Source organism: Lissotriton vulgaris, chromosome 8, assembly GCF_964263255.1.
Source record: "Lissotriton vulgaris chromosome 8, aLisVul1.2, whole genome shotgun sequence".
In the NCBI taxonomy this organism is placed as follows: Eukaryota; Metazoa; Chordata; class Amphibia; order Caudata; family Salamandridae; genus Lissotriton; species Lissotriton vulgaris.
In genome coordinates, this window is record NC_141696.1 from 276,589,077 (window position 1) to 276,602,347 (window position 13,271).

The 13,271-nt window shown below is 46.2% G+C and overlaps 1 protein-coding gene across 1 annotated transcript in view; it reads left to right on the forward strand.

The window, feature by feature from the left end:
• The window catches only part of TMPRSS15 (transmembrane serine protease 15), a 1,377,509-nt gene that overhangs the window by 684,487 nt on the left and 679,751 nt on the right, over positions 1–13,271 (forward strand). The window contains exon 11 of the mRNA XM_086934040.1: positions 3,750–3,852. Within this exon, the coding sequence (XP_086790166.1) occupies positions 3,750–3,852 (103 nt within the window). The remainder of the gene's footprint in view (positions 1–3,749; positions 3,853–13,271) is intronic.

Consider the following 13,271-nt stretch of genomic DNA (forward strand, 5'->3'; position numbering starts at 1 on the left):
AGAATGTGTTGCATTATCTTTTGTAAAATGGATGCCGCTGAGGTAAGTCCGAATGGCAATCTAACAAACATGTAGGCCCTAAATGGCGAGGAGAAAGCTGTCAATGGTCTTGACTCTGGGTGAAGTTCTACTGGATGATATGGCATAGATAGGTCAATGACTGAAAAAAAACATGCCTTCCCCATGGTGCTTAACATCTCATTTATGCTGGGGAGAGGAAATCTCTCTACCCAGATATTTTCGTTGAGACTGAGGTTGTCCACACAAAGGTGGATACCTTGTCCATTGGCCTTAGACGCTAGAACTAATGGCGCCAGCTGTTCTGACACTTCTATGGGTTGAATAACACCCATCTCACATAATTTATCTAATTCAGCCTTGAGGGTTTCTCTAAGGCCAAGAGGTACAGGTCGTGTTCTGTGTACTACAGGTTTAGCGCCTTGCCTAACCTTGATTTTATTTTGAAAGTCTCTCATTTCACCTAGCTTGTCAGTGAACAGGTTCGGAAACGCATCCTGCAGGAGCCTGTTGCTGTTGGGAATGTCGACTAAAATGACTTGTTTTTTGTCGTTAAGGGCCAAAATAATTCCTAATTCTTTCTGATGTTGCCATCCCAGCAGGTTCGCTCCACTCTCAACACGTACACCTTGCCCACTGTGGTTCTTCCTTTAAAGAAGTCTATGTGGCTATGTATCATGCCAACAAGGGGAATGGGGTCTCTGGTGTATCCTTCTGGTGAGATATCTGGAGGATTTAGCATTGCTTTACTTCGACCTAGAGACTTATTGAAGTCCTTGAGGTTCACTAACGTGAACGGGGAACGAGAGTCAGCATACATCTCTAAGGGTTTGTTGTCTAAGAGAACTACACACTTCGGGTAGTTGGGTTTGGAGCATACATCACTGTCTTTTAATTGGAATATAAATTTAGCCCATGGCTCCTCGTTTACACTGACCACATTGACTGTATTACTTACTCCATCTCTACACACTCTAGCTAAGTGCCCTCTTCTATTGCATTTTTTACACAAGACACTCCGAGCTATGCACAGGGGGCTGTTGGCCAAATGGTTGCTGCTGCCGCATCTAAAACATTTTAACTTATGGCCCTCCTTGGTAGACTTAGAGGTTGGTATTTCTTTAGTTCCCTCTTTATTGGATACTTTGAGTACCTCACCGTTAGTGTCCTCAACTTGTACAGAAGCCACTAATTCTTGTTTAACTTTCATTTCTTTTACACACTTAACTGTATGTTCAATCGACTGTGCTATAGCAATAGCGTCACTTAGTGTGGGGTTTTTAGAGAGTAGTTTTTCTTGAAATCTGGTGCTGGTCGTGCACCTGACGAGTTGGTCTCTTATGAGGGAATCACTGAGATCCCCAAACTTGCATAACTGTGTGAGTCCTCTTAAAGCTACGATATAGTTATTAATGGATTCGTTCTTCCCTTGTACTCTGCTAAAGGATTTGTGGCGTTCGAGCACCACATTGACCTTGTCCCCAAAGTGTGTCTCTAACTCCATAAGTGTGATATCGTACACATCAAAATCGTCATCATCGTCTAAATCTGGTTCAGGTAGATTTTTGTAAACTTTGCATTCGTGAACACCTAAGTTATGCCGCAGTATATGTTGTTTGTGAAAAGATGAGAATTTTTCTCCTTCCATTGCAATCAGGTAAGATTCAAACAATTTAGTCCAATCCTTCCAGGGAATCTCGAGGTCTCCACATTCATTTAAGAATGACGGCGGTTGGCTAATACCTGGAGTGCCTATGGTGGAGAGTGACTTGGGGCATGCAAGTGGGAGAGGAGAGAATCGCAGCGCAATGGAATGTACACAGGATAGACGTTCGATGCACTGTAAGACCAGGACGAGGGAGAATGCAGAAAATTGCCCTGGTAAGACTGGCACTCCAGGACCACCTGAGGTGATACTGGCGCTGACACTGGGAGAATATAATGTGGTGCACGCAGTGTATAACGGGGTAATCACACTAAGCAGAAAAGTCACAACAACAAAAGAGTTCAAAGAGTGGAGGAGCCTTAAATATAGGGCACTCACAAATGGCACGCAGGATGTGAGCTTGTCACAGAGGAAACTGACCAAGGGATAACCTCAAAGGCGAGCGTCTCAGGGGCCCCTGATGATGCAGGAACAGAAAAACTTACTTGGATTGAGGAAACAGGAATAGTCTAGTCGGCAGGGTCTCCTTTAAGCGTTATTTAATCCAGCAGGAAAATGAAAAAACAACGGTCCGGCCTCCCAGTAGTTGGAGCACCGGAGACGTTCGGGAGGAAGTCAGCAATAAAGACCAGCCCACTACTGGTTGGTGCGCCAGAGGCGCTCTGTATAGCAGGCTGGAAGATGGTTCACAGGGCAAAGGTACCTCACAGACTGGGAGATACCCGAGGTGAAAACCAAGCAGGAAGTTCACTCAGGGGCACAACGTAGTCGACTCCTGCATTGCTGTGCTGGATTGGGAGGCCGTGGGACTTTGTTGCTGAAGCAATACTCTGACGCTCTAAGAGGCAGCAGACATAAGGACAAAGCATCGCGAACCCAGCATGATGAGGAAATTGTAGAATACCTGGATGAAGAGGCAGTGGAATGTTGCTGCTGAAGCGAACCTTTGAGGCTCTATGAGGCAGCAGACACTAGGACACAGCTCAGACCCAGCTACGATGAAGAATTCTTGGGGCACCTCGTTGAAAGGACAGTACCCGAGGTGAAGGCAGCTGAAGGAAATTCATTCAGGGACCCGAAGTAGCAGGCGCCTTGTCCTGTGCATGTCAGTTGAGGAGACAGTGGGTAGACACTTGAGGCACTCCTCTGAGGCACTACGAGGCAGCAGAATGAGGACATGCAGTGCGGACCCAGCCACGATGAGGGAAATCCTTAGGCATAGGACGGGACTTGGAGGCAGCAGTATTTCCCCGTGTTCCCGTTCCCGACTGCGCAGAGGGGAGCACTGGAATGTGGAGAACACCACACAAGTCTCTGGGGATTAGAACAGTAGACACTCAACGTACCGTTGAGCAGGTGAAACAAGAACTGTATATGTGCTCCAAAGATACTGCCACATAGGCCAGAAGTGTAAGGCAGGAGGCAACAGTCCAGGTAACACCGCCTGTACAGAGCACCGTCGCCGGGTGGTAGGTCCACAGGAAACCCAGAGAACACTTGGGATGGCAGCAAGAAGAAGACTCTCTACACGGGATTGTCAGGACTAGGAGAGAGTACTCAAAGGGAAGATGATCAGCTGCCCCATTCGCAGATCGTCGCCAATGTTGAAGTCCTTGAAATATTAGCAGACTACAGAGCAGGTAAGGCACAAGACTCTTTATTCTGATCATCCACTCTCCTTACACTAGATTCTCAACATTCTATCTTGAACTCAAACAGGATGTCCAAAGAAGCAGGAGAGGGGAGGGGAGGTGGAATGTACCAAAAGGGTAGTATGCTAAACTACTCTGATATTACAACACAACTCAACTCTAAACTCTGACCCCTGCACAGACTGGGGTCTATGCAGCGGTCAGAAAGCACCAGCCCACTTGTAATCAAGGCCTTTGCGTTACTTATTTTTGTCAGTGTATTTGATAGATGATCACTCTTGTACAACAGAAGTTAAAATTGTGGTATTTTATATCAAGTTTTGAAATTAAATTGTTCATGCACTTTTCACTAACAGTAAAAGTGAGAGCTGCTAAAAGTTAATAATTGTTTTTTTAAACATCTCTTCACTCAGGGCACTATATATCAACACCAGTTGGATTGGGAAGCAGAAAGAGAGTTCGGCTGTATAGTTTGCCATTGGCACCGACAACGGAAGCATCTTGCCTACATTTTTGGTAGGTATCAGAACTGTATAATCCAAAACCCTGCTTGAAAAGAAAAGATATTGCTTGACAGTTATTTTAATTTTTTGAAATATTTACATGTATTTACCCATAACAATTCTCAGGAAATTAGTTTGGATGATCCCATTGAAATCACTGATCACTCATTTTTCTCTTCATTACATTGAGTGCTTGGCTAGTGAGGGCATAACCTGCACATTTGTCACAACAGCGGTAGCACAGGTTATCCTACTGTACTCTGCTACATTGCCTTCTAAACTTTCTCTAGAAACAATGTGGAAGAGATGCAAACTTTTAAAATCTCACACTGTTTCAGTCCATAAGTTGAACCTTCATTGCCAATTTACCAAAAGATGAAAAACTCTGCTATTCTAGACAAGCGATAGTGGAAATAATTACACCAGACAAAAAAATACCAAAGTGACATTTACCTGTTTAGGTGAAAAGGGGAAGACTACAACATCTGACATTACATGGTGTTTGGAATGCAGTTCAACAGGCCTTTAGACCTGTTGTTTGAGTTCCTGAGTCCTTTTGATATTGCGGAAAGGTCCACAGATGTTTCTGCCTACCCCTCAGTAATACACATTAAGCAAACATATGGCAGAGAGCAGACAAGCTTAGCTTAATTCAAATGTGCACAGCATTAAGAAGTACCAAAACAGTTAAAGTGTCAAAGACACAACACAATAAAAATCCCACCTCAATTTGCAGAAGTAGAGAAAACTGAACAATCAAAATGCCAGCAAAGTGATGAAAATTGAATAAGGGGGATCCTGAACTATGAATTTTTAAAGATTTAAGTGAAAAAAGCCAAGAACTAGTAACGTAGACATGATAGTCTATGGTCACAGTTGACCTGAACCTTGGGATGATTTCAGATTGACCTTGATGGAGCGTGGTTTGGATACACAAAGTAAGTTAAACCTGGTCAGAGATTTTACCTCTGTACTTAGTCTCTGAAACAAAAGTCAAAATTCTCCAGCGGAGCTAGATTGCAGGCTGTTCCTGAGAAGAGTTTCAGGAGGCAGGATATTTGTATAATGACGCCTCTTGAAGCCATTGGTTTGGTTGGGAAAAATTCAGAGTCGGAAAAATTCAAATTTCATGCCTGGAGAAGTCCTCTCGTTGGCTGGACACTATTTGCACCTTTTCCCAGTCAAGATTTGTATGTTTGGATTAAGTGTCCTTTGAGGAGCTCTGAATCCTCCAGCAGAACGAGGTAGCATCCTGTATCTGACAATGAGTTTCATGAGACCAGAAACCTTCTCACTGAGGATTTGTTTCTGTGGAGAAGCTCCAATTGGGAGAAACCATTTTCTTAGCTGAGCGAGCTTGCATTTGAGCGAATCTACTTGGGTGGCTGGTCCTAGTCCTCAAGAGTTCTGGATGTGCAAAATGTTTTTACGTCCCAATTAATCAGAGATGTTAGTAGAGGTCCAGCTAGACACAGTCAAGCGCCTCAGAACCTCAGGAACAGAGCTTGGGGTCAAGAACAACTCCAGAAGAGGCCGCAAGCAGGGTCCAGCCCAGGCCCAGTTGCTATTACTCAGCTGGGCACTTCAGGGAAAAGCCCTCTTGTAGATTATTGTGTCCCTGTAGCCACAGAGTACATCTCTTTTTCCTGGGTACAAGGGGGTGCAAGTCCAGCTCCTCAGATCTCCTCACTGGTCTCAAAAAACAGTTGCCGGGGGCGTGTCCAAGATGGAGACGGAGTAGGACGTGCTTTCAGTCCCTCCGCCGCCGCAATCTCAACGCCTTGTACAGCGCCTTCCCCGAGGCTTTCTGAACGCCCACCAGCCCTTCCGCGACTCCGCCGAACCCATCTGCGGAGTTTTGCAGTCTCCCGCAGCTCCGGTGGTGACGGAGGAGCCCCGCTGCCGCAGCAGCGGCCTGTGGCGTGGTGGCGAGGCGGAGCCGGGGACTTGCGTAGAGCGCCGCCGGAGTGGCTGCGGCCGGCCGCACGGCTGAGACGTCGGCCACCTGAGGAGCCGACCGGAGACCTGCGCATGGTGGTGCAGCCCGGTCCCACGGTGAGCGGAGGTGCAGCGGAGCCTTGGGAGAGGAGGCGGTGAGCGGGGGGAGCCCGGTGCCTAGCGGGCACTTCGAGCACTTGAGGCCGGGGCTCGAGGGCCTACACCCGAGCATTCCGCAGTGACCGTCCTGAGAAGCGGCGGCTGGAGGCGGAGGAGGCTGGCCCGCCTTTAAGCAAACGGACCCTACCTGGGGATTCCCCTGGACCGAGCCTTGGCCTGCAGGCACCAATGGACAGTGAGATCGGAGGTGAGCTGTTGAGGGTGTGCCTTGGCTCCTGAGGACCGCCACTCTCCCGGTTGGGCCCAAGCAGTCGGAGGGGCCTTGGGGGATGGTGGAACGCCCTTGAAGACTCGGGGCACGACGAGGGAGCTGCTCTGTGGCTGGCAAGTCCTGCAGCCCTAGTGTGGAGCGAGGTTTGGGCTGCGCACACGCCCGACGCGGCCTGGTGGGACCTCTTGGAGTGCCCTCGGACTGGTGGCAGTGGACCAGTACGCATATACGCATTCGTTGGTAGCTTACCTCCCACTGGGCTTGGTGCCAGCCTGATTAGGAAGACAAACGCTGGTGTTTTGTAGGTGTCACCTAATATTTACTTCTGAGAAGGCAGGAAGGACCCTTTGAGGTCAATTAAGTTACTGCACCTGCACCAATAGGGCTTTAGGAAAGGGGAAGAAAATGCCTTTATAGCTTGCCTCATCTTCACTAACGGCCCCACCAGACCGCCGGGGATGCCTGGTCTCACCCTGGAGATACCCATTAAGGGACCATCTCTCAGGGAAGCCAGGAAGGGTTTCGCAGCGGTCGAAGCGCCTTGGGACCCTCCGGGTAAGTAGTGCGCTATATAAATGCCTATACATACATACATACATACATTATACATTCAACTTCACCATCAAAAATTGTTTTTTTCATATATGATAAAAAGAGTGGTTTAATTATTATTTTAGCTGGTGCCAACCTTGAGATAGCAGCTTCATATTTGAATCTCTACTCTAGGTTTCTCATAGGAGAGCCAAGGACTTAAACAATGTAAATAGTTTTGCGGGGCTTATTCCTGCAGGGCATGGTGGCATGTGTAATTGCCATGAATCTACGTTTTGGGCTAAAAAGTCTACATAGGTGTGACTTATTCATATTTAAAAGTTAGACTTTACTGATGTTAAAATGGTACCTTGGATGGATTGCGCTTCAGGTTTACACTCCGGCAGTTTGGCAATTGTAAGTATGAAGCCATGGTTTCCTTGACATACTATTAGTGTTGCAGTCCACAGGTGACATTTAACTTCCCATGTCATAGGTGTAGTTTCTACAACATATACTATTGCCTTATATAAGAGTGATATATGCCAGTCTGGAATAGCCAATGTCAGAACACATACAAAGAGCACAAGACAACAGTGCCCCAGCGTGCAGACGCTAATGACCAATTCACCAAACAATGGGAGTCAACAAACAAAAATTGGCATTTTCTTATGAACACCTTTTAAAGGCACTCTGCAGGCTGCTGCACATCAGGACCTGAATAAACAAGATTGCCTGATCCTGAAGAAACTTCATTGGTTCCCCTTGCTGACCTGCAACATCTTCAAAACCAGTTGCTTCATTTACAAGCCATCACAGCCTTCTCCCCACTTATCTTGCAGAGAAGATCATCCTCTCTGATGTCTCTCAACATACCCACAACCAAAAGACTGTAGACTAAGATGTGTAAAAAAGAGAAAACAAGGCAGCAGGACTTTTCCATCAATGCAGCCAGGATCTGTAACAGCAGGCCTGTATCCATGAAGGTTGCCCCAAGCCTGCACCACTTTAGGAACGAGTTGAAGATGCACCTCTTTATAGAACTCTACATAACAATGTATTAACCATCCACAAACCATTGAGATTACATGGGTTGTGTATAGTTGGTGTGCCACCAGCCCCTGGGCACCCTTTAAGGGAGAGATCAAAGTGGGTCCCATCTCACCCGTAAGTGAATCCCCATAAAGGGGTGCAGTCTCAAACTGGGTCCCCGCTGATGGCAGTACATGACCATCTTGTAAAGCATGGGTATGCTCAGAACTTCAATGGCAGTGCAACAGGATAAGTGATTTCCATTTTCATGGTTATACCATGCCCCCATCCACTAAGAGGGTCCTCAGAGAGGGCCATTGTAGCACTGAAAAGATGGATGTAGTTTGTGACCTAATTCTTGTGGCTCTCTAACAAGGAAGAATGATTCAGTTTTTTTACTTATAAACTCTACCAGCAGGCTTAAGCCCAAGAATTGGCCAGGCCCTTCCGACAAGGGCGGACGAGTGCAAATGCTACACCTGATTGCTTATCCTGCCCAAGTTCCCCAAGAGACCATACAACTAAGGGCTTCATTGCGATGTCGGGCAGAAAGCTTCCTCCTGACAGTCAGAATCTCCTAGACTGTGTCAGAACCCTTCCGACCGACTCGGTCAGTTTACAATCTGACGGACTGATTACGTTGTCTGCAGTCAGATTGTAAACATCACCTTCTTACCAAATCGGCAATTACGAGGTCTTCTTTCAACAGCCTTTCCGAGTTGGCCTGCCCGAAATGAAAAGGCCTTCTGAAAGTGACTTCTGTGGCCCCTAGCTGGGCCGCCTTCATCCTGCAGCCTCCAGTTGGAGACTGAGGGGGTACCTAAGGGACCCCCCTGTAAAACCTTACACTGTGTAGCAGGCACTATGGGGTACCTACGACAGAGTGCAGTTTTCCGCACACCCCATAGGAGCCCGTGCTGTCAGACAGAACACGGGCTCCCATAGGAGTCAATGGGAGTCTGATTGAACAGTGTTCAGTTCCATCATAATCGGTCGGGTGGAAACTTCGACCGCGAGTCGGTCGGTCGCGATTCTGAGTCAGTGTCGGGGGGAGGAAACTCCGACCGACATCGTGATGAGGCCCTAAATACTGATACTCAAAAAATGTTGCTCTCCTTCATAATTCAATGAGTATAAGAACTGAGAAAACCCTATTGTGCTTTAATTATGAGAAGGAATTACAAGATGACAGAGTCAACTCTTGAGAAATGTTTCATAATGAATTGCATACCTATTCTCCATATCTTATTCCATAGCAATGATAAGACTGTAGTAAAGGGATACATAAGAACAAATCATGGTAGTGCTGAAACGAAACAGTAGAGAACTCTTCACAGATGTGTACCTTCAGAAAAACCATACTGCATTGAAATAGTTGTAGTCCTTGCTGCTTTCATTCCCATTACGGTATTCATTTACTAGTAAAATACTGACCATTTTAGTGGGGAATGCTCGTTTCATTTAAACAGTTTGTGCAGACCAGTTTTTATATAAGGAACCTCCAGACATCATTACGTTACACATTCCTTAAAGCTCTTGAAAGAAACATAACCTTTTCAGGTAGTACTGGCGTTATGTGCTGCAAAAAAATCTAAATAGTAAATAATGAAAGGACATGTTACAACAATCTGTGCCTATGACTAGTAAATGGTTGCCTGCTCCATGAAAACAAATATAGTGGCATATTTACAATGAAATGGCGCAGTACGATGCTGCAAGTAATTTAGTTGAGCTGCATGGTGTCATTTAAAAAATGTAGCAATGCTTCGCATTTACGAGAATATGGTGCTCCACTGTGTTTTTCCTTGCGCCGCTGCTAAAAAATCTACCTTGCACTAGCACAGGAACCTTTGCACCAGGACGTTGCAGGGATGATTGTGTTTGTGTAGGAAGGGACACCTTCCTGCACAAACACATTCATTAATAGCATTATGCTCCTTCTATGTGTGCTGCAGACTGCAGGAAACATAAAAAGAGCAAAAACAAGGAGAAATAAAATTATTTCTCCTCATTGCGCGACTCTAACGGCTTCTTTTAAAAAACTTTAGTTTTTGGCGCTGCCTCAGATTTACAGGTCCTTTTAAATTTAGGGCAGTTTTAAAAAGCAATGGGTGCTTTGTGGGAGCACCCACAGCAACTCCCATTGTACGCTCCTTTGCCACAGAAAGCTGTGGTGAGGAGAGCCATATTTATAAGGCGGTGTTTATGGTGGCTTGACGCCGCCTTGTAAATATGGTGCACGGCATTGCGCCACTGGAGCATCGGAAAAATTGACGATTCTGCGGCTCAATGCCCTTATAAAGAGTCCCCATAGTTTGTGTACGCACAGCACCCAGCCTGCTTCGAATCTTTCTGAGATCACTGAAGTAAATCCCTCTAAACATGTATTTGCATTTATTTCCATAGTACTCTCAGTTCCGTTTTTTATTTTTATTTCTTAGTTGTAATGAGTGAAATCAAATTTGTACTTTGTTTCTCGTCTTGCATGCTCTACTCTTCGGTCATAGCCTTAGAGAATTGATTGTGAATATGCAAATCATCAAGTTTAATAATTCAGGAACATGACCTTAATTTAAAAACGAATGCACAAATTACGTTTTTAAATTGTTGCATAGAGATGCCTTTCCGGCATTTGTCAAAGATGTCCACGCTTTAATCATCTATGTTTTTCTTGTTTAAAACCCCTCTACCTACACCTTCAGCGTCAAAGGCTGTGCAATGAATTAACAATGAGTATTCCATAGGGGCTTATCTGCCTGGATGACGAAGTAGGATTCATTATGTGTCTGATTGTTAGCTTGCTTACTTCAGGCAGTGTATGCTTTTTCTTCTCTTTTCATTTGGCAAGGACTTTAAAGCCCGCTTTGTTATACTCATGGGTGATATTCCAGAGGTATTGGACCTCTTTATACCTTTTATTGCGGGCATTCTTGCTAACCGAAGAGAGCAAAGATTGTAATGGATAGCCTGGGTGTGGAGGCAGCGTATGTTTTCTCTTTCCTTTATCTTCTACCTGAAATTAATAAATGCGATGAATGGTAGAAGGAGCCAGGTGGAAATTTTGGATAAAGATAGTTAACCACTTAGTTGTCAGTTCTGCCTTTTGCTGCACTTTCCAGATGGTATATTGACCCCTTTAACTCGGCCATGTCAGTGTCCTCTAGTGCCTTTTAGCTACTTCTACTACACCTTCTTTGGCTAGCCCTTCGCCGTTTTCACTTGCATGAGTAGGAGAACTCACAGCAGCCAACACATCTCTCTTATCAATGCCAACAACACAGCTGCAACCCTGCTGCACAGGGGCTGCTTGCTGCAACAGCAAGATTCTCAACTATGGCTTTCATTCTGGGAACTCCTGACTCTCCGTCTCTTCATGTAAGGCCAATCTGAAAGTGGAATTGTTAGAAATGGGGGCCTCTAGTTGGCAATGGTTTGCACCTTTGTCCAAATAGGGGCCCTTCCTTTTAGTCTGAATAAGTGGGATACCCTCCTAAAATAACCCCTGCTCTCCTCCTTGCAGGCTTGGCACAAGTAGTCAGGCTTATCTCAGAGGCAGTGTGTAAAGCATTTGCACATAACCAACAGCAAATCTGTGAAAACACTACAAAAGGACACCATTCCAGTGTTTTAAAAATTACCAATATTTATCTGTATAAAGAAAAACAAAACGATAAAACACCAACATACAGTACTTCAAAAATAGGCACTTTGCAAGTAAGACTTAATATAAATGCAGTTCCCTGAGGTCAGTAGGTCTGTCCTGTACTACTGCGGTGCTCAAAACAACATAATCCAACAGTCCTGACTGACCGCGTCGGTGCAGTTCGGCTTTGGCTTCAGCAGACTCGTAAACAGTACCTTTGGTTCTGGTCGACCGCGTTGGGGTGGGCCATTCGTGGCAAACATCATGGTTGTTATGTGAAGCATATTGATGCCGCGCAATGTGCCTTCAAGTCATGGTGCAGGCAGCGGCTGAGTGACGGTTGTCCAGTTGTGTCAGTGAGACTAGGGCTATGGTGTGGAGTGAGGTGGTGCTCGTTGCGTTGCTGACAGGTCACGGTACAGGTGAGAGTTCCGATTGATGGGAGCTGGCATCGGTCGGCCTAGACTGCGGTGTGGGATGGGGCGGTTCATCTTGTAACTTATGAGCGGTACCACCTAACCACATTGCTGTCACGGATGTCGTGATCAGCAGGCATCAACGTCGCCAGTAAGACCAGGTCGGCGGAGTGAAGCAAGGCAGTGCGGAGTGCTGTGCTCACAGGTCGTGGTGCAAGAAGTGGCTCGGGTTCGGCAGCGGTCGTCGGTGAGACCAGGGTTTCGGTGCAAAGTGCAGCAGTGTCTTCTGTGGTGCCTTCAGGACACGGAGCCAGCAGCGGTGTCGGGGATGGTGTTGGCTGCTTCACTCCTCTGTGGAAACTGAAACCGCAGTTCGAGGGGTGGTACCCAGAGGTAGGTGAAGTCTTTGCTGTCCCTGAGACTTCGAGAACAGGAGGTAAGCTCTATTTCAAACCCTTTGAGATATTGAGCACAAGTAAAGAAAGTTCAGTCCAGTTAAGTCATTTCACTGCCCAAGGCAGAAGCAGCAACTGCAGGCCAACCCAACAAAGCAACAACACAGAAGCGGGGAAGTACTTTTCCTAGCAGTTCTTCCAGCTCTTCTTCTGGACAGGTTCCTTGATTCCAGTGAGTTCTAAAATTCTGGGGTCTGGGCCTCAATATTTATACCCAGTTTCTCTTTGTTCTCTTGGGCAGAAAGTGTCTGTGGTCCATGTAAACCAGTTTGGTCATCTCTGGCCCAGCTTTTCGGCAGTAGGTGGACAGAGCAGTGTCCAAAGCAGACCAGGCCCATTCAGGTGCAAGGAAAACTCCTCCCACTACTCTGAATGCGACCCATGTCTATTCAGCCCAGAACTGACTCATCCAGGAAATGCAGGACACTCCTTGACCCCCCCCCCCCCCCCCCCCCCCCCAGTGGCTGTCTGAAGAGAATGCACATCCCCAGCCCCTGTCACTCCAAAGCCAGATAATCAACCCACAACCCAGCAGAGGCACACAGGATGGCTAAGCAAGAAAATACCTACTTTCTAAAAGTGGTATTTTCAAACACAGAACATAAAAATCATCTTTACTAAAAGATGAATTTCTACATTCTGAGTTTAGCATTCTTAACTCTTTTTTTCTATCTTGTCCCAAAGGAAAGATATACTCGTAAAATATAACAGAGTATCCCCCGTTCAATCCTATAGGACAGAGAGCCTTTCAGGAGTGAAAAATAAATTACACTGTAGTTCACTATCAGGACATGTTACACACACCAGTGCATGTCCTAGCTTTCAAATACACTGCACCCTGACCATAGGGGTGCCTTGGGTCTATCTTAGGAGGTGACTCACATGTACTAAAATGGAAGGTTAGGGCTTGCCAAGTGGGTGCACTTGCCAAGTTGACATAGCAGTAAAAACTGCACTCAGACACTGGAGAGGCAGGTCTGGGAACCTTTTGTTGGGCTGCTCGTGTGGGTGGCACAATCAGTGCTG